The sequence below is a fragment of the Marmota marmota genome, unplaced genomic scaffold (assembly GCF_001458135.2).
Source record: "Marmota marmota marmota unplaced genomic scaffold, marMar, whole genome shotgun sequence".
Lineage (NCBI taxonomy): Eukaryota > Metazoa > Chordata > Mammalia > Rodentia > Sciuridae > Marmota > Marmota marmota.
Window position 1 is genome coordinate 24,243,522 of NW_026000068.1, and position 22,495 is coordinate 24,266,016.

Sequence of the window (22,495 nt, forward strand, 5' to 3'; positions counted from 1 at the left end):
GGGGGGGGGGGGGGTACCAGGATTGGATTCTAGGGGCACTTAACCACTGAGCCACATCCCCAGCCTTTTCATTTTTCATTTATAGACAGGGTCTCACTAAGTTGCTTAGGGCCTCACTAAGTTGCTGAGGCTGGCTTTGAACTCGTGATCCTTCCTTCCTTAGCCTCACGAGTCACTGGGATTACAGATGTGCACCACTGCACCTGGTTAGGAAACTGTTTTCAAAAAGCTCATATTGTTGACTCAATCTTTTTATATGTGTATTTTCTTAACCTGCAGCCTGCTCCAAACTAAAAGAATCAAGTCAGAAATAGTCTTTCAGAATAAAACTATTTCTGTAAATTGAAGCACAAAACATTTAGAGTGTAACCATATTTCCTCTGTGTATGCATTTCTTGAAACCCAATAAAATAGTAGCATGTATTGAAGGTACATAAAGTATGGAATATCTAATTTGCAAATCTCATGATCAGGACATTTATTTCAGGCTAATATTTTGAATAAATGTGATAATTCAATAGATTTTGATTTATAGAAGTCTCACCCTACTTAAAAGTGGAGGAAAAAAATGGCTCAGGAACAATCTGCAATTAAGAAGCATGACAAATGACATAGATGGCCAAGTAGTATTCTTTGATATTAGAAAGTAACTGTACTTGAAAATAACTTTATAATTGAATAAGGGTACATTAGGAAAATATGATTCAGAACCAATATTATAGTAATTAGATAAAGGAAGCATAAATGAAATAACTGCAGGAAGAATATTTCCATAGAGATTATAAATGAGATTCTGGTGGAGCAGAAAGGCCTTTAATTGTAATTTAGTGTGCACTATAGAATTATCAGCTCAGTGTGTTACTTCATCATATAAAAGAATATCTGATAATTTTCCCTAATAAGCACATGACAGCTCTTCATATTCTTTCATTACAGCTGATTAAGTATAAAAACAGTAGATATTCCTTTGTTGGAAAAAAAAAGAGTTGAAATCTTTTTAGAAAGAAAGTACAAAGCAGTTGTATTTCTATAGCATGTGATCCCAAAAGGCTATTATTTAGGAAGTCTGGGGAATTTTAAGTGGCACTTTAAAGAACTCTCACTGTAGTTTCTTTACTCCTCTACTTTATATTCTCCCCATTTTTACCCATGAAGCCTTTTTCTGTAGAGCCACATCCTCCTGTGTTGAAGGCTGTGGCTTGTGATCTCCACTACATCACACAAGAGAACAAAAATTACAGGACAGCCTCCACCACCACCCCCCCGGGGAAAAGCCCTCTTTGATGCTTCCAGTAGCTTTAAAAGCATAGGGGATATAGGTGTGATTCCTAGATCAAGATGCTGTGGATATAAGGGAATGTCATTGTATTCCAGGGCTCCACATCCTCCCAGTTATTATTCACCCAGATTAGAACTGGCCAAGACATTATCACAGCACAGAGGCAAAGACTGGCTTTAACTTAAGGGAAGTCACATCCTCTCCTTACCCTTAACAGTTCAGTAAGTTGTGCTCCATGCAATCTCCTTCAGCCTCCAAGTCTTTGTGAATATAAGCCCTCGTGAGAATTGAGGGAGACTGTTAATTCTTCTGTGGGCTGGAAGCTTCTGAATTTTATAATTGCTGCTCTGACTACTGATGATGGCTTCTACATAAGACCCCTGTAGCACAGTACTAGAAGGATTTTCTTCATACTAAAAAGCACTGAGAGGAATGGTTGAATTATTTACTTCTAGCAACCAAAAGAGATGGAAGGAATCATGATGTATCAACACACTACACTGAACACTTTTCATGGGTGTTCTCTCATTTAGTTCTCAAATAGCCCAGAGGACAGAGCTTCCCGTGTCTGCCTTATAGATAAGAAACCAAGGGTCAGAAATCAGCAACAAACTGCCTGCCTCAGGTCATCCAGCTGGTTATGATAGAAACAGGAAAGATTCAAGCCTGTGTTGTTCCCATCTTTAGGAGCATTTAAATGCACTTCCTGGAACATTACTGGGTCAGGATGGGATGGAATGGAATGAAGGAGAAAAAACTAAGCAAAGGGCTTAAGAACTAAAAAGTTGAAACCCCCATTTGGAAATAACTGAATCACCAATGCCTGCCAGGTATTTGATGAAACAAAGGACTCCTTAAAATTTTTTTTGGTCCTTATTTGAAATGGAAATAATGCAGACTGCTTAACAAGTCTTCCTTCTTCTCAGGGAGGGGTGCTACACAACGCCAATAGAAAAGCCTTTCTGCAACTTTGTTATTCACATCACATCTGGTGCTGTGGCTGGGCAAAGTCAGACAGTCTGACCTTGGGGATAAGGTGTTTGAAACTGGCTAATGAGGCATGCCATAAGCACTGGGAAAAAAAGCAAAAGTGGCAACCCCCAAAGAATTGAAATTAATATCCATAGCAGCGTAGCATGGGAGACCGAGTCATCTCACAGGGTCAAATTAGACCTTGGTGTTAGGTCTCTACAGTTATCCTTAGGCTTGGCATATTGCTCAATGCAGCTGTGTGACCAGCAAATTAATGAATGTGGAATACACAGATTCATTCCTTTAGTTTGTTAATTTTTGACTGACCATAAAAATTTTCAGAAGGCCTTGAGTGTTCTAAGAGAAAATAAAGCAAAGGCTCAGTTAAATATAAGCAGTTAAATAAAAGAACCATAAAATATGGTTCTTTTCCTCTGTCATTAGCCCCTTCCCAAATAAGTATGTTTTTCACTAAGATGTTCCATCCCAACATTGGTGTTAATTTGTTTACTTGAAGACAAGCTTTGACCTTGAGATTGATCAATTGATCAATAGATTGATAGACCTATCCACATGTTTGCTCATATTTAAATTATTCATTGTCATGACTGGAGATGGAATCAGTGGTACAGCACTTGCCTCACCTGCATGCACAAGGCCCTGGATTCTATCCCCAGCAATGAAAATTAATTAATTCTTCATTATCTAGCCAGCTTGGAGTATAAGGAAAATTTCTACTTAGACTCAAATAATCTAGTTAATAAAAAAAAAAATTGTCCCACAGATACCTTGCCATCTTATAAGAAATTGAGTTATGATAACACATATGTAAACACTGAAACATTAATCATTTTCTTTGGTGATATAGAAGTCTTCTGAGCATCCTTTAGTGTCACGAACCCACCGTGATAGTATGCCAATATGATTATACCATGTAGTATGGTGCTGTTGATAAGAGAGATCAATTTGGTAAAGTTATGCATATTTACCAAGTGGAGAGAGAGAGGGAGGGAGGGAAGGAAGGAAGGAGGGAGAGAAGGAGAACATCTGTATCTGTCTGTCTGATTATGGTCAGCTTTGCTCCAGAAAGAATTTAAGGTGGTAATGGATTTGATGACTATTTTACCAGATTGCAGACTTAATCACTGTTTCTTCCAGGAAGATCTCCAATACTTGGCTCAGCACTGGCTGGTTCACAATGACGATTGCTCTGGAGCTGTGTGACAGGATCAATGTTTATGGCATGGTGCCCCCAGACTTCTGCAGGTAGGATTTATTCTGCAAGTGTAATTTGTCATCAGTGTTGTACAGGGCTTATAAATATTCTGCTTCTGAATATCAACCGTGAAACATGTCTGTCTTCTTGAAGCAATTAATTAGCATGTCCCAAGTTCTGGTTCTAAAAACAACAAACAGCATTTAATTATGTGATATAAAATATTGAAAGTTTTTGTTTGTACTCCCAGAGAATTAATCCATCTCATGGGCTTCATTTATGCTCGGAATATTTATCAGCCAAAAGTAATGCAATAATTGGCATAATATTAACAATGAACAAGCATTAAGAAATATTAGTTTTCTTCTCATTTGAAAGGAAGGTTGTATTTTTAAATGAATTAAAGAGGGAAATTCCTTGAACAGTGAAGCCTGTTTTCTAAAATTAAAATATCCCTCTGAGCCTCTTTCTCTTGCCACATCAGTAGCCTCAGTTTGCAGTTCTAAGGCCAAAAAGCACAGGCACAATTATTTTGATGTATCACTTTAAAGGCAGCATGTGCACATGTCTGTGGCTGCCTTGAGCTCCCTCCTGGCGTGTGCCCAGGCAGTGCGTGTGTGCCAGCAAAGCCTCACAGTATTCAGGGCCTGATGTGTGGAAGCCCACTTAAAAACTCACTTGTAATTTTAAGTACTCAGGTCAATAAATTCAGAAAGCACCCAATTTTCAGGAATGCCCAATAGCCTACACGTAGCCTCACTCCTGATCTTCAAATGGTCAGACCTGGGGCTGTTATATTTTAAACTTGCTGGTTAAAATTCATGCTTACCTATGCCTTCATGAGTTTTAAACCCAACAATGGCTCAAAGGCCATATAGATCGTTGGGCAAAGGCTACAATTTGGAGGTTTAAAACAAGGATGAGAAAGAATATTTAATCATGCCTGGAAATTAATGATGCTAGTCTGCTTTCTGTTGTTATAACTGAATACCATAAACTGGCTGTTTATAAACAATGAAGCTTTATTTAACTCGGGGCTCTGGAGGCAGGGAGGTACAAGGTCGAAAGGGTGCATATGGTAAAGGCCTTCTTGCTGATAGGGCTATGCAGAGTCCTGGGGCAGCATAAGGCAACACACAGTGAGAGGGGCACACACAAGACACCAACAAAGTGGCTTTCATAACAGACCCACGAGATAACCCATTAATCCTCTATCCATTAATCCATTAATCCATTCATGGGGGCAGAACCTTCATGAACCAATCACCTCTTACAGGTCCCACCTGGTTTCCCTTCTTAATACCTCACTATAAGGATTAAACTTCAACCCAAGTTTTGGTGGATGCATTCAAAAACCATAGCAATGCCATTACCATTTTGCCACTCTTCTCCTACCATTTTTAATGCAAAAGTTCAACATAATAACAGAGCTGGTGAATATGACAGAGTCACGTCACAAAGAGGGAATGGTCTGGACACAGAGACCTACTTGCAAGGGTGTCCTGTGCAGGGCCAGACTGCAAGGGTAAAGCCCAGTTTAGCACATGCCAACCTAGGGTGCCCTTCATGGCTCTATGTCTCAGCTTCCAGACCTATAGAAGTGGATGTGATGATGATAATAGACTGCCTCTGAGAATCGTGGGTGGACTAAATAAGTTAATACATGTCTTGGAACAGCGCCTGGTACATGGCAACACGAAGCAAGTTAGCTTGGATCCTTACCCAGTTCCTCATCACTTAATTCACTGTCATTGTTTCCCTGTTTAACAACTTATGTGCAAAAAGTAGGGAGGATGGTATAAAAAAGCAAACTGCCTCTTCAAACCAACAGCCTAACAAAGGCAGCGAGAACAGCACTACAGACATGCAAAGAGTCGTCAACGGTTATATGGTAGATATAATTATGTAATACATTTCCAAGCCATCAGGGTGCTGGAAAGAAAAAGCAAAAATAAGTTGAAATGTTAATGCTTTAGAGTGTTCAAGGAAATATTCCATTTATTATGGAAAACAAACGAAAAGCAAGTAACCTGCCATTTTCCTTACTCAGTTTGTTCATTGCAACTTCATGTACAGTAGGATAGAAATGATTATGGAACGATACTTACAAGGAAATTAAGATGTCAGTGCACCATATGCTGCCACTGGCTCTGGGTTTCTGTTCCTCAGTTGCCATTGCAAAGGTTCAGCAGTTGTCTGCATGAGATGCTTTCAGCAAGGACTCTTCAAAAGGATCCCTATTCTTGGAGTCCTGTCAGAAACATGGAGAAGTGTTGGGTATCACCTGGAAGGGAAGGGCTGGAGAGAGAACCCTGCTGTCAATCACATAGGATTTCTTTTCAACAAAAGAGCCCTTGGCAAATATGCAGTTTGGCAACCTCTGGTCTAAGATACAATCATCCTACTTTACAGTCTAAATATAACTCTCACATACTTTGCAGAAGAGTTTGACCATCACCTTCTTATTTTCAGGAAAGCTGAGGAATAGAGAGGCAAAGCACTGAACTCACTCCCATCGAGATATCCAACAGGGTGGGGTGGTGGTGACTCAAAGGGGATATCAGCAGCCACACGGGTGATGTGAGGGAGGGGAGGCAGTGGGAGAGGAAGTAGGGCCTAGATTACAGCTCAGAGAAGTGAACAGCTAAGCAATGCATGATCTCCAAGTTAAGGGTGGGTAGGGTATTCACCCCTACAAACCTGAAGCTGCCATTTTCTATCCAGCTCTCCTGGAGCTGTGGCCTTCTCACCCAACCCAACTGGCTTGAATTACTTTTAGGATTATGTATAGATAGATTATATATTAGGTATATAAATGGCCATGTTGGCAGATGAGGGACATATTCAAGACCTGGAAGAATCAAACACTGACTAAAAGTCATCTGAGTGGCCAGAACTTTTCTTCTTGGATTTGTTAGATCCATCGCCTCCTGACTGCTCTCTCCAATCCTGATCTTTTTCTCTTCAAACATCACTGTGCAGCCAGGGAACACCACAGATCTGACCTTTGCCACTTGAAACTGCTCAGTGGCCCAGCCCCAAAGCTTTAAAAATAGAGTCTACATTTCCAAGCTTAGCACCCATTAGCCCTTCAGAATCAGGCTTCCACAAGCTCCTGTAGTCACGTCTCCTCCACTCACACAGATTTATTTGAACCACACTGAAAATCTTGTCAAGGAAATCACACTGCAGATACCTTCCCTGTGCCCTCAGCTGGGAAGGCCGCTCCCCTAAGTTTCTTAATCTGGCTGATTACTACTATTTCTTTACTAATAATATGAATGGCTGAAATTTTGTGTGCACATATCTCACACCAGCACTGTGCCTAGCATGAACGCGTGTGTTATTCTGTTGAAGTCTGAAATAATCTGCTGAGGTGAGCATCATTAGTATCACTATTTTATATAAAGACTGAAACAGCTCACCAAGGTCTTACAGCAGATAAGTAGCAGACCCAGGATTTGAATCTAGGTCTCTAGGGCTCAGGCACCAAAGTTTTCAACCTTCCACTTCCTCAAATCCTCCTGGACACATGTCAGAACTTTGGGGCCCACTGGGCCTTCCTCTACCTCTATGCTGCCCAACCTCTGTGACCAGTTGGTCTACTTCCTTCATTTGTTTCTTGGCCCCTTAAGAAAAGGGGTCATGTCTCAGTCCCCATTTGTATCTTTAGCCATTGTCACCGTGTCTGGAACATAGTATATGTTCAGTATAGGCTGGTTCCATGATAAACAAAAGACTTTTCCTTGGGGGTATCTAAGAGATTAGTTCAGAACTTTTGTCCCAAGACAAAAAGTGCCAGGTGATTGAAGAGTGTAATTAGCAAATGGCAAATTCAGATTTTGAGGGAGGCCCAGAAGTCAATGGTGGCCCTACTGTCTCATTCCCAGCCAGGGCCAGCATTGTGTCCTCATAGGAGAGCTCAGGTATCAGCTCTGACCCTTCCCCCATTGCCAGACTTCATGCTCATCAGTGTTCAGAAAGCTGGAGAAAATAAATGCCGTGTTGCACCAGAGACAGCATCGAAATATATTATTCTGTGGACAGTAGACACTTAAATCATGCCGTATCTATGTAGGAAGCCAAATCCTTTCTCCTTGGATGGACTATAAATTGCACTATAAAGATCTGTTATCGTTGCTTTCTAAACTAAGTTATGATGAGTATTTTTAACCTCATTTTCCATTGTAAATTATTTGCGATAGTAATGGGCCAAGCATTTAAATTCTACCTAATAATCTTATTTCTGGTCATACTTAGCACATTACCAAGTTTACAACTCTCTGTTACCCATCATTTCTTGAGTATTAATTAGTGGGGTAATGATTCAGAGTGATCACTGTCATGGAACTAAATTAATATCTCATCCATAATGTGAAGGACATCTCGAAGGTATCGTGAATACCAGAGAGTTGATTCTGCTAGAATTCTTAGCTAGTGAACATTAATAAAACTGCCAGCAATAAGTACCAGGGAAAAGTTTCTACTTGGAGATAGTCCACTGTGCAGAATCAGATACTTATGGTGGACAGATGTGGAATGGTATTGCCACCTATGTGATTTATATTTTATGATGTAGAATTAAAGCATATTATTGTATTTCTTCCTGAAATCTTATTGTTTCTCCAGCTTTGCCATGATTTGATCAACTCTTGCCAGTCACTGGGTGTTTTCATTACCTTCCTCCGACTCCCATGGATATCACTGGTCTATTCTGAGATGTTATGACATCACCCAAAGAGTCTAAATTTGGGGGGCCAACGTGGGGCTCAGGTGACTCATCATGGCTCTTTGTCATATGAAGGATAAGCAGCTACAGGTTCTTGTTACTGTGTGCTCCAGATACATGTTCGTACCAAGATTTGCAAGTGTGCAACCAATTCCCTTCTAAAGAGGTTCCAAAGCCAAGAAATCAAGGTAGCAGAGTAATTGTGAATTGGCGGGACTTCTGAACTTACAGCAGATAATTTTTAATGTTCTTTTTAAAAATTTGTTCCATTTACATTTGCATGACAGTAGAGTGTATTTTGACATATTATACATACATGGAGTATAACTTAGTCTCATTAGGATCCCATTCTTGTGGTTGTATATGATGTAGAGTTCCGCTGCTTGTGTATTCATATATGAACATAGGAAAGTTCTGTCAGATTCATTCCACTCTCTTTCCTATTTAGGAAAGGATGTTGTAGGTACATTTTATTTTGAATACTACAGGGTGACCCCAAAGGCTTCTGACACAAGCCAACTGCAGAACAACCTAGACACTTAACAGCTATTAGCTCAACTGTATTCTTCAAACATTTCCTGAGTACCAACTATAGCCAGGCACCACATCAGAAATAGAAGTGTACATAAAGAGAGTGAGCACTCTAGAGAAAGACAAAGATGTTATGCTTTTTTTGGAACATTTTCAGCCTTTTGGATAGTTTGGCCCCAAATCCAGTGAGCACGGACAACCTAGATGATACTGTGGATGAGAAAAAATCATTTCTTGTCCTCACTCATCACAAGGTTCTTGACTGAGGATCCCATAACAGAAGACAAATTAACAACAAAAAGCATACACATTCATTTAATGTAAGATTTGGGTGGGGAGCCTTCAGAAATGGAGACCCAATGAAATAAAAGAACCTGCATATTTTTATGCTAAGTTTGAAGAAGAGGAGAATAGTAGTGGAGAAATATGATAGGGCAAAAAATGTATGATCTAATGATGAGGCATTGGGTGGGAGTTACCAGATCTTAACTCAGACTCCTCTTTGCATCTCTGGGTCTTTGAGGATGAGGCTGTTCCTTTCCTCTGAGTGAGTGTGTGTGTGTGTGTGTGTGTGTATTTCTGGATAAAAGCTTTATGATCCACTTTAGAGGAAGGTCAAGAATTCCTTTAAGATCTACTTCATGGAAGAGGGGTGAGGGGAAAGTGGGAGTGACCTTCTTCTGTTGCTTCTTCAAATATTTTGGGGTAGCATATGCTGAACCTCATCTATACCCCAAAATTGAAGTATCCTCTCTTGCTTGTTAATATTGTGAGGTTTCCTCCCAATTGTACAACTTGCTTTGGAAGATTAAAAAAATGGGGCATTGTAGACGCATGCTGCCATTCACAGTTGTGAGCAGAATTATAAACAAGCCTCAGGCATCTACTTACCATCATGACCAGCGGCACAGAGTAAGCATCACACATGGGGCACCTCTGTAGCAGGGGGCCTGGAATAATATAGCCTAGACAAGCTAGCTCCCAGTCATGTGCTGATGATCCCAGCAGAAACCAAGTAACTTTATTTCAGCTATCCTACCTGGGGACAGGAGCTTCTCTAAGACATAGAACTTCACTCTGAGTATAAAGAGTCAATGGTCAACCAGCTCTGAAATGTCTTTGGTTTTTCTGGGCATGTATTTTCTCATCTGTAAAATATGAGTAATAACAGTATATCTCTTTCAGGGAGTATTGTGAGTGTTAAAGTTAATACTTGTAGAGTGCTAAAGCACTGTGGTCTGGGCTGAAATGCTCAAGTACTGCAGCTTGGATGGTCCATGAGTGAGACTGTGTGCCTGAAGCCAGACAAAGGAATCTCTCCCTGGGTGCCACATGCTCAGATGGAAAGGGCGTCACATTAGTTAAAAACTGAAACTTTAGCAGGTAACTTCAGTCTTCTCAAGCCTGTTTGCATATTAGAAACTCCTAAGGAGCTTTTTAACATTAGAACCTCCTAAGGAGCTTCTTTTTAAATAATATATATTTATATATGTATATATAAGCACGCATTCAGATGTGTGTTATTTATATAGTAACATTTGTTTTAAATAATTTTAGAATTAGAGAAAACTTGAGTCCAGGTACCCTTTATCCAGCTTCCCCTAATGCTGAAAGTTTTCCTAATTAAGGTCCAGTTTTCAAAACTAAGAAATTAATAGTACAATGCTTAATTAAACTGCAGGCTTTATTGAGATCTTACCAGTTTCTCTGATAATATCCTTTATCTCCTCCAAGATCTAGTCAAAGATTCCCTTGCATTTACTTGTTTCTTCATTCTCAAATATTTTTCTTTCATGACCTTGACACCCTTGAAAAGTCCTGGTCAAGTGTTTTGTAAAATGTCCCCCACTGTAGGTTTTTCTGATATTTCCCCATGATAAGATTGTGGTTATGCATTCCTGGGAAGGATACCACTGATGTGCTAAGCCCTTCACAGCCTCTCCCATGAGGAGGTACATGATGGCAGTATCTTATTACCTTATTACCAGCCATGTTAACCTTGATCATTGGGTTAAGGTGATGTCTGCTGGGCTTACCCATTGTAAAGTTACAATTTTCCCTTTGGTCATTAATATATAACTTGGGGAAAAGCTTTAAGACTTTGCAAATAACCTTTTTATTTTCCTTTTCCCCACTAATGTTCCATTCATTGGTGCATCTTGCCCATAATAATTATTACGCTGTTCTAGGGTGATTTTCTATTCCCTCAATCTTTCTGCATTTACTATTTGTAATTCCTTTGTAGTGAAACACTATTGCTTCTCCCATTTATTTATTTAGTCAGCTATTTATTATAATCATCATGAACTCATGGATATTTAATTCATTTTATGGACTTTATTATCCAACACTGCCATTATTTATTTTGATGCTCAAACCTAAAGCACTTCAAAAATATCTGTGTCTGGGACCTCTCCAAATCTTTTAACCCAAGAGCTATGGGAGTGGTACACTGGTAAGAGCATGTCTTTGAAGCTCCCCAGGTAAACTAAATGTTCGTTCCTTCACTCTCCCCACGTGCTCCTTCTTAAAAAGAAAAAAAAAATTCTTTGCATTGTGCAAGACTTGTGTCCACATTGGCTGTTAAGAGTGAGCCACTCAGAGAACTGGCTCTGTGACCATCTCCCCATGCAACAGTCCACTACTCCACCTCAACTCATTCAGCTTCACTGGTCCCCAAACAGGAACTGGGGCACTAGAATCCTTCCTTTTACAATAGTCCCTGAACCTGGAAGTTATGCCCATGTGCATGACTGTTTTCTCTGGAATTGGTGAAGGAATTAAAAGTTATGGCAGCCTTTAGAAAGTCAGGTTTGAGAAGAGATCTCAGGAATTATGACCCGAAGCTAGGAAGGGCTTTCTAAACCAAAAGGAGGGAGATCTTCTTCTTGCCTCCTGCAGATCTGCCTTCCCAAATCCCGCAAAGCACTTTGCTGCTAGTTGGACAGAGTGTTCAAGTGTGGAAACAGCTCTCATTTACATGAATGGCTCATTTGGACACCTCTGAAATCTTGATTCCCAAATACATACATTTAATTCATCCTTTAAGTGATCAATATGGAGCCAGATAAGTTTTCATTCAAAGAGATGGTCTTCCTGAATAAGGAAATTGATCACATAGCATCCTTTAGCTGGTTTCCAATTACCTTCTATTCCTAGGTGCTGAATCAATCTTGTGATATTTTTAGAAACCTAATTGTTTCTTTAGTCAGATTTATGCCAATAAAATGTCCAAAATATAGATGAATCAGATTTAAAACCTGATTTGAGATGGAAAAAAACTTAACCCCAAGTATACTGTGGGGCTATGACTTGGGCACAGTTTCCGAAATTATGCCATGTGAGCCTGTGGAGGGTTAACTCATGAGTTTCTGCTCCTTTTTGTTCAATTTTTCTTCATGTGGTTAATTCCAGTCTGAATTTTCCCTGGCATGCATTTTCTATATTGAAAATACCTTCTATTAAATTTTAAGGTAATTCCAATTTCTAGGGGAAATAAATCTGTGAAATCCATAATAAGACAAGAAAGGATCCAGAGTTTCACTATACTCCCAATTCAGGCATTCTAGAGAGGCAATGTGTTAATTCAACACAGCATCCAAGCCAGGATGAGCAGTGTTTAGATGCTACATGACAAAAATAAATCTGTCTTCCTGGAAGAACTTTAACCTAAGAGGAGAAGCTGCTCAAAGGTTTATTGTTGTCAGAGCCACAAACTCGACACCTCTCTTGATAAAAGACTTCGATCTCTGACCCCAGTAAAGTTGCTACTCCAAAAGCCATTTGTGTATTGATCTCCTCTGAACAAAACAAATAGGTGGCTAGCAGGATGAGCATCTTTGGGAAACCACGCTCCTATACTTAGCGCAGAGCCCAGTGATTAGAGGGGCACCCCAATGCATCGGGCTCTGAAAGACCACTGGCATTCAGAAGCGGGGAATGTGGGCCTTTTCTCCTCTTAGTCTGTGCACCAAGGCCTATTGGTAAGTGTAGCTCAAAGTAGAAAAGTTTATCTGCTATGAAACTTTGACTAATTTTATCATCTACTATTTAAAAGACAGAGGAGGTAGGGAGGACTGTTATAGAATGAACACTAATCTGCAAACGGGGCTCTTTAGCAACCCTACAATGAGACACAAACCATCCCTACACATTCATCCTGCACATACCACCTTGAAATAAGCCAGTGTTTCTTTTTTGAGGCTGATCAGGGAAATAGATGCAAAAACATGCTAACCTGTCAAGCTACCTATCCAGGATTAAGGACTTGGAATTTCCAGACCAAGAAACCCTGATCCTTGAGTACACGGGATATTGAGAGCAGCAAGAGAAAGAGAGTGGAATCTTGCTTTCTCTCTTCCTTTCTCTCCCAACAGGATAAATTTAGGATCATCAGCTTCATACTTGAAGGAAGAACTTTCTTAAGAGAGGCTTGATGTTCAGCTGCTAACTGTTCCTTCAACAACAGAATTCAAAAATTATTCATTGCATCCCTAGAAGGCACTGTTCCAGGAATGAGACAAATCCCTTTCCTAATGAGCTGACAATTGACAAGTAAATGACAACAGCAATTTCAAAGAGAGATTAACACTATAAGGGAAATAAAAGTGATATGGAGTGAAGGGAGGAGGGGTCAGATGAGGCCTCCAAGGAGGATATACTTGAATCGATACCCAGTGGTGAGAAGGAGTGAACTTATGGGGGACAGTGTTCCAGGCAGGTGACCCATTCTCAAGTGCAAAGGCCCTGAGTGAGGGCAAGCTTGATGAAGTTAACAATCAGAAAAATCTAGTGTGGCTGGAACAGAAAGGGCAAGGCTGGTTGGGTTAGGAGAAGCCTCCAGAGAAGAGCCAGATCATGTAATATCCTATAGGCCACAGTCTCACTAGAGCCAGAAGCACCTGAAGGGTTTGGGATGTTACAGTTGGTATAGGGAAGGGTCTGTTTTTGTTTCATAAATGTCTCAATGGCTAATTGTACTAAATCAACTATATGGGGCCAAGAATGGAAATAAGAACTGTAATTATGACTATGAATATATCATACCTACATCCCAGAAGTTGAACATGAACATCTGGCCACACTTTTCTTTCTTTCTTTCTTTTTATTTATTTATTTATTTTGGAGGGGGGTGGTGCTGGGGATTGAACCCAGGGCCTTGTGCATATGAAGCAAGCACTCTACCAACTGAGCTATATATTCAGCCCCTGCCACACATTTTTAATCTCTTTGTTTGACAATGATGGCCAATGCATTTATTTTACAACCTGAAACCTCTCCACTTGCTTATTGCTTAAACATCAGAAAACCCATTTACTAAAATTTACTTGACTAGAAAACATGATCTGTGCTTATCAGCTTACTAAAGATAACATCTTGCCTGAATCAGTCAAAAAAAATTTTTTTTAGCTCTAATCAATTATCTCATTTTCCTCCTACAGGGATCCCAATCATCCTTCAGTACCTTATCATTATTATGAGCCCTTTGGACCTGATGAATGTACAATGTACCTTTCCCATGAGCGAGGATGGAAGGGCAGTCATCACCGCTTTATCACAGAGAAACGAGTGTTTAAGAACTGGGCACGGACATTCAACATTCACTTTTTTCAGCCAGACTGGAAACCAGAATCACCTGCTATAAATCATCCTGAGAATAAACCTGTGTTGTGAGGAATGAGCATGCCAGACCATAAGGCCAGGTACCCACTGTGTTAGACACGGGGCACTGAACTTCTTGAGCCACCAGCCAGGAAAAGGGAACAGAATTGGTAGCTTCAACTCAATACCATGGACAGATGCCCAGTAGGCATGACCACAAGACAATGTGGCTGGTTTGTAAGAACATATTGCCGAATTAATACACCCAAATGAATGCTGTCCCTTTGAAAGAGGTCACCCTTAGGAACTGAGCACTCATTTCAGTGATGCCACCATGGCTAAAACCACTTTGGATCTCTTTAAGTATTGCCTTTGAAACTGCTACATGAGCAACTCAACATTACTTGCATTCCTTTATAGAAATACCATGTCAAAAGATGTTTTTCTACCAAGTTGTATTCTAACCTGACTTATAACCTTTGTCATATGTCAGACTCTTGTTTGTGTGATTTGTAAAAAGCAGCCTGAAAGTATGGACATGATTTCTGAAGAGCACATCTCCACTGGACTTTCATAAAGCAAATGTCCAATATTTATTTATTGAGAGTTTTTTAGTGTACTCTAGGCCAGTATTTTTATAGATTATAATTATGTGGTAATTTATTCTTCATAACTCTTTAATCCTGAATGATGGTTGGAAATGGCCTAGAATAGGGTTGATGAGTTACTGTGTTCACAAAGCCCATTGTTAGCATGCGATTGGTATTCGACTTGGAAATGTTGTGTCGCATTTTTGGAACTCCTAGACAGAAAAAAAAATTGTTCTTTCATAGCAAGAACAACTATAAGATTTTGTAATGTACAGAATGTTCCAAAAGGACAAATTCAATAACCAAAAGTTGTGTTATTAAAACAAAAAGATGCTAACTAGAGAAACTTAAAGACAGTTTTCTTCAGTAACAGTTGATATAAGTAGTTTCTCTTAAGCCCTCATTTCTTTTTCTTCAGAATGATGTCACTGTGCCAGAAGAATTCTTAGGTTTTTATTCCAAATCTAAAACTCTACAAGCTTCTCATTGATGTATTGGAAGACTTTACACTTGGAATGACGGGGCTCCCATTGTATCAGGAACCTTATTTTGGGGAGTGTTTTATATTCCTGTATGACTTATCTCCCTCTGTAGTTGAAAACATATTCCTTCCTGGGTCTTCATTGGCTAAAATCGACCCCCTGCTTCTCTGGAAGCAACACACACACACACACACACAAACACACACACAAACACACACATACACGCTTCTGAGATATTCCCTGGCTACAAGTGCAAGGATGAGTCCTCCTGTGAGGAGAGGATCATTACAGGAGACACCCTCCCATCAACGCATTAGCCTGTGAACCATCTGGACCCTCTCACTGCACATCTTCTTAGATTTACTGTGTTTATTCCTTGGTCTGAAGGAACATGAAGGACTCATTTCATTCCAAGCCAAGATCAATTAGTATAAATAAATTTTCATTTAAAGAAGTAATATTGTTTAAAAACTAGTTTTTAGCATACTAATGTTTTCTTTATAAATGGCATAGGAGGCATTAGTTTATCTAATGCCAAATTTGAAGGCACCAGCAAGCACTGTGTATGGAGACAGACACCATTTTACCCATAAGACCTGGCTTGTGATTAAGGCAGTTCTCTCACATAACCACTTCTTTTCCTTCTTTTAATTAGTAATAAGACTTCATTTGCTTCCAATAGCTAATACTATTAATTATGTGGAGCACTGTTGTTGAAATGCAAACACAGTCCAAATGTTCACACAGCAAAAACAAGTTAGTATTACTGTGGTGTGACTTGAGCTATCAAAAGCAAGTAAAAAATTGAAATAGCTGTCCAAAGCATACTGAATTCATTCTTTAAAATTTCCCATAGTTTTTAAAGGGACTATGAATTTTATTCGAACCCAATCTCTTCTGCAGCACAGACTCTGAACACACAATGTTTTTATGAATATATAAAAAAAGTGTATGATTTTACACAATTGATTTATGGCCAGCATTTACAATCACTTGAAGAGATTGTGTTGCTCATATGTAAGCAGCTCCTTTAACAACTCCTATATTTATGGAAATTTGGAAAAGCATCGTTGCAAGGCTGAAACTATATTACCTGATCTAATAATACCTCACACGTCTGTGTACCTGTGGGTTTTAGGTTTTTCATTTTTAAAAAATCAAGTTTGTTTCATCTCTTTTGTAATTTCTCCCTTTCACATACTCAAAAAAAAAAAAAAAGAAAAGAAAATGAAAAGCAACTACATTCTGAAAAGTCCTATTTTCACCGGGAAATGTTTTAAATCTACATGTAGCTAGAACACATGAATTCATGCTTTGTTTAGAATACGGTATAAATAGGTATAAGAAATTATCACTTGGATAGTGGTTTTATTGCAGCATTAAAGAAAATGCCTAGAATTCTGATGGATTGTGCTGATGGACCCGGTTGTGGGCAATTGAACTCTTGTCTTGCCACTATCATTTCACAATTGTCAGACTTAACACCATTCAACACCATTAAACATAAACTCCGATATAAAAGATGTCTACAGAATCACGTTTACAGACCTCAGTGGTTTCAGTTGTTTGAAGCCTAAGTCATACTTGTTATGCTACATACCTTTCTCTTCCCTCCCCAGCTGTGTCATCAGCCTCCTCCTAGCTTTTAAGACCACAGTAATACAATGCCACAGCTGGCCGATCCATGGCTTCTGTTATTTCAATGCAAGAACATTTGGCAGAGGCCATTACAATAGATAGCCATTATGGGCAAAGAAACAGGAATTCACAAACAAAATCAATCACTTCAAATGGCCCATAAAAAGAGGAATCTCACATTTAATATTCTACAGTAAATATTCACCCACGAAAGCGTACATTAAAAGAACATTAGGAGGTAAATATTCAGTGTGCCGCGTGGGGACTTAGCTGTGTGATTTCCATTACCGTTAATGGGTGTTTGGCGACTCAGACCCTGTGCTTTGATAGCCCTGGTATGTACTCCGGAGGGCTAGAAAATGGGAGCAGTTCAGGAACTCCAAGGTCCTATGGTTCCAAAGTTCAGCCCTTTCTTCCAAAAACTGGCTGAAAGCAAAACACAAAGTACTATACCTAATACAGAAATTAGGGAGGCTTCTTGGAATCCTTGGGTTACTAACACATTTTTGTAGCAGATTCCAAACACCACCTCTCAACACTGATTACCTTTGTCTTCTGCAAGTCCTCTGAATTACAGATCCATTTGAATTACATAAGAGTGGAGGGAAACAATCTTATTGTGACATAAACATTCCTTCAAAAATCAAAAATTATTGATTTGGAAGCTCAATGAATGCGAGGTCAAAGTGGAAGCAAAAAGTTGAAATTAAGAGAGTGCTCTTTAAATGCCTATGTACATATTTAGTAGCTGCCCAAATATTTGCCCTTGTGTAAGAGCAATCTTGTTTCACAAATATACTCTGGATTCTACTAGAGTGATTCGAGTTGTAAATAGACCTACTGAGAGAAGGCCGGTCTTCTTCTTCTGTCTGCGTGTTACATACCTGACCCAAATCACTGCTTTCATCCTCACGGCTTCTCTTGAGCCTCACTCTCTGTCCGCAATAATTGTCTCCTGGTTTTCTTCTGTGTTCCTTGTGCTCTTAAACCAGCAGTCTTGGGGCTGTTAAGGTCTTCCTTATATGTTTTTAAGCTAGAACCCCGTCTAGGAGACAGACTTGGGGTAGGTCCTACTAGAGCATTGACCACAGTATGTGGGAGGAGCCTCTGGTTTGGCCCAGGGTAGGGAGGAGGGGAGGGAAGAGAGTTCCAAAAGGCAGGCTTTCAGTTCTAAAACCAGGGCAGTCCTGCACAAACTGGGGCAGTGGGTCTCCCACTCAGAAGCCTCCTCAAGGGGACCATCGTAATAAGGCTGGGGGGGTGGACAGGAGTAGTGTACAGATTGCTTAGGTTTTAGCATGTACCAGAAGATGCTTTGGAATGGAAGAAGGTGAGAGAGTGGCTATGAGGCTTAAAACTGAACAGGAGTAACCCCTCTATTCTAGCTCACTCACCCCCACCTACTCAGGGTATTGAAATGCAAATGCAAAAAAAAGGCTGAAATCCTGTTTGTTTCTACTTGGTGCCCTAATATTTATTATATGCTACCTTGGATTGTCCTTTGTCTTTATATGTATGTGTCCTGTTAGATTAGACTGTAAGCTCCTTGAGGGCAGGGACTGTTTTTCCTATGTCTTTGTAGCCCCATACCTAGTACAGTGCCTTGCACACAATAGGCGCTCAATAAATGTCTGTTGTTGATGATGATGACCTCTTTAATGTTGACCCATTGGATTGGTGTTTGCGTACAAATATATCCTTCTATTTAAAAAGTAAGAGGTGCAATAGGTAATGATATAGTTAAATCTTATGTGGGTTTTTATAGGGTCAGTTCCCAAACCTGTAACATATTTAATCAACAGAGCTGACCTAGATTTGGGTAGAATAATGTTGCTGAATTTACTAAGTTTGCTAACGTTGGCTGTACTGAACACACAGGCGAAGTAAAGTTCAGCAAGCTTTGTGTTTTCACTGTTAGTGAACTGCTCTTAGCCCAAATTAAATTTAATATTGACAAATGCTACACCATATGCAGAAAGACAGAGAAGCAGCTTGGGCTCTGACTTTGTGGTTGGACAAAGGAAGACTAAAATGAGATAAGGATAACCTGCCTTAAAATGACTGCTTCCAAAAGCTTCTGGGAATCCAACTGGTGGTTATTGAGATCCATCAAAATTAAGTACACATTTGTCTTAAAAACAAAATGAAACAAAGACAGAACTTTTGTTTCCATGAAGCAGATCCAAAATGGTCTTATTCCCTACCAGGAAGTGAGAGAAAAGAGAACTCTTGAAAAAGGTGTTCTTGGGTGGAACATCTCAGGCTCCTGACTCCTCAGCTGGCAGCAGCTGGTGTCTGGTTACCCCCAAGACACAGCAGAGGGCAAGAGAGCAGAGTGAGTCCAGGGGAGTTAGCTGCCACTGGCGCCTGGGCAAGGGACAATAATCACCTCCCTCTTGAGTGTGTGCACACTGTTGTTCCCCTCTTTTATCCCCTTATTTAATCACACGGTTTCAGTTTCATTTGTTAAAGAACAAGTGCTAGAAGTCACACGTTACACTGACAAGGGTGCTTATTTCTGAATGTACAGAATTACAGATTTTCCCACATTTTCAAAATTTTTATTACAATCATAAAATGTTATTTCTTAAAACATTAAGGACATTGTAACAGGATTCCAGAATCCCAACAAGGATGTTATGAAAAATCTAGTACATCATGTCTAACTACTCTTCCTTCCCCCGCCCCCCTTTGGTACTGGGATTGAAATTAGGTAGGGAGGGGGACATTATCACTGAGTTACACGCCCAGCCCTTTTTATGTTTCGTCTACTGGATCTACTATACATTGCATTGCCATTTATGACACATATTTCACCATAATTCTATTATCTCATGTTTCAAATAAGTAAACCGAGACTGAAGAGAGGTTGTGTATCTGGCCCCCCGGGTGATAAACGTCAAACAAACACACAGCATGCCATATTATAGAACTCTGCTAAGTGCTTTATATCTGTAAATGCACAATAATATTTATATCACTAACTCCTCACAATAACCCCATAAGATTCTTTTATCATTTCCCTTCTGCAGGTGTGAATATTGAGGCACAAAACACTTCAGTAACTTCCCCCAGGTCATGCTACTATTAACAGGGAAAGGCAGATTAGAGCCAGAGTCAGTCTATGGAGTCTGTCCTTCATTACCCTGTATGACTTGGCAGAAATTTAATCCTATAGGCAATAATTTCTATTAGCATATTCATGTAATATTTGAACACATACTAAATAATACACACAAGTATGAGGACTTTTAATGAACCAAAATTTTCAATTTTAATGGAGTCATGTTTTCTCTCTCATGTGATGAGAGCTTCTCACGTAATAACATCTCCCACTTCTCCTGATTAGTATTTTCCTACATTTTATTCTGAAAGTTTCAAAGTTTTTGTCTTTCACAGGGCAGTCAAGGCTTTAATTTATTTTTTGTATCATGTGAAGTAAAAGTCTCTTTTTGATCTAGATACTAACTGTCCCAACACACTTTCCTGAAGAATTCATCCCTCCCTAGTGACCTGCAATCCCATTTCCATAAATACAAGGATTTATTTCTGCTCTATGTATTCTGTTCGATTCTAATCAAGTTGTCTATCCCCATTCTAATACCACACATACCTTATTGTAATTACCACAATTTTGTAATGAGTCTTAATATCTTATACGCATTCTCCCTCTCAACTAATTCTTCTTCCTGAGGAATATCGTTTTTAACCCACTAATTTTTACTAAAGCACAATTTTCATTCAGCAAGTTTATACATCTTGTGTATATAGATTAATAAGATTTTATATAGCTACAGACTCATGTAGCCACTACCAGGATAAACAGACCATACACTCCAGGACCATAGAAAGCTCCCTCATGCTCTCTCCAATCTCCCCACCAAGAAGAACCACTGTGAAAATAGATGTATTTTGCCTTCTTAAAAAATTTCATACAGATGAAATTCTAGGATGTATATTTTTATGTCTACATTCTTTCAGTCAAAATTATATTTATACAGTCTGTCCCAGCTCATAATGCAGCAATAGCGCTTTGATTTATTGCCACATAGGGTAACACTGCATTAGAATTACTAGTTCTAGTGTTGGTAGTCTTTGGGGTTTTCCAGGTTAGAGCTACTATGACTACAGTTATAATGAACATTCTTATACATGTACTTTGGTGGACTATCTGAGTCCATTCGAGATGCTATAACAAAGTGCCATGGACTGAATTGCTTATAAACAACATAAATTTCCATAGTTCTAGAGGTAGGAGAAATCCTTAGGATTTAGCAGGCTTAGGCCCTGGAGAGGGTTCTGTTCTGTACTGCAGACTGAATCTTCTTTTATCCTCAAAAGGAAACAGGGTGAGAGCGTTTGGGGGGGGATCTCTTATTAAGGGAACTAGCCCCACTTGGGAGGGCTCCAGCCCATAACCTAAATATCTCCAAAGGCCCCACCTTCTAGTACCATCACCTTAGAGTTAGACCTTCAGCATATGAATTTTGGAGGAACACAAATATTCAGTCCATGATCATTGACACAGCATTCTTTTCTATTGGATATACTGTCACAAGTAGAATTTCTGACTCTTAGGATATACCTGTTTTAGATCTTAGTAGATAGTGCCAAACAATTTTCCAAAATAGTTATAGCCATTTACACCCACCAGCAATAACTGAGAGTTCCTACTGCTTCACATACTTGCCAACATTTGGTATTGTCAGTCCACATAAATTCAATCTTTTGCTGGCTGTATAGTGGTTTCTCATTATGGCTATAGATTTTATCTCTGATGAATAATGATGTTGAGCATCTTTTCATATGCTTATTGACCATTTGCTTATCTTTTCCTTCTTTTTTCTACTTTTTATATTCAAATTTATGATCCATCTCAAACTGATTTTGAGGCACATGTGTGGTAGAGGTCAGGTTCTCTTGCATCTCCCTCTTGAGGTACTCCAGTTGACACAGCGCCGTTAGTTGTAAATGCCACCCTTTCTCCACTGATTTGGAGTGGTGCTTTGATGGTGAGTGACCTTACCACGTGTATGTTGGATGACTTCTTGACCCTGAATTCTCTGCTCCAGTTTTTTATCCTTTCACTGTTACCACATAATTTTTAAAACTTCATGGATCTTGATATCTAGAATTAGAAGATATTCAGTGTACTAATCATCTTCTTCAATATTGCCACTAATTGTTGCAATTCATATTTCCATACACAATTTTGGAATCAAAGAATCATTTTATTTATATTTAATAAAATTTGATGGGATTTTCAGTGGCATTGATTTCTATGGATCCGTTCAGGGAGAACTGACACTTTATTGATATCAAGTCTTTCAGTTCATTAATATAATTTGAAATTTTCCATATAGAGAACTTCTTTCACGTCTTTTCATCTACTTATTCTTTTCTTCTTCTTCTTCTTAATGTGGTACTGGGGATTGAACTCAGGAGCACTCTACCACT

General features: G+C 39.3%; 1 protein-coding gene across 1 annotated transcript in view; it reads left to right on the forward strand.

Moving 5' to 3' along the window:
- St6galnac5 (ST6 N-acetylgalactosaminide alpha-2,6-sialyltransferase 5) overlaps window positions 1-16,639 on the forward strand; it is a 164,622-nt gene extending 147,983 nt beyond the window's left edge. Inside the window, exons 5-6 of the mRNA XM_048814094.1 lie at window positions 3,410-3,517; window positions 14,169-16,639. Of these exons, the coding sequence (XP_048670051.1) occupies window positions 3,410-3,517; window positions 14,169-14,400 (340 nt within the window). The 3' untranslated portion in view covers window positions 14,401-16,639. The remainder of the gene's footprint in view (window positions 1-3,409; window positions 3,518-14,168) is intronic.
- The last annotated feature ends 5,856 nt before the right edge of the window (window positions 16,640-22,495 follow it).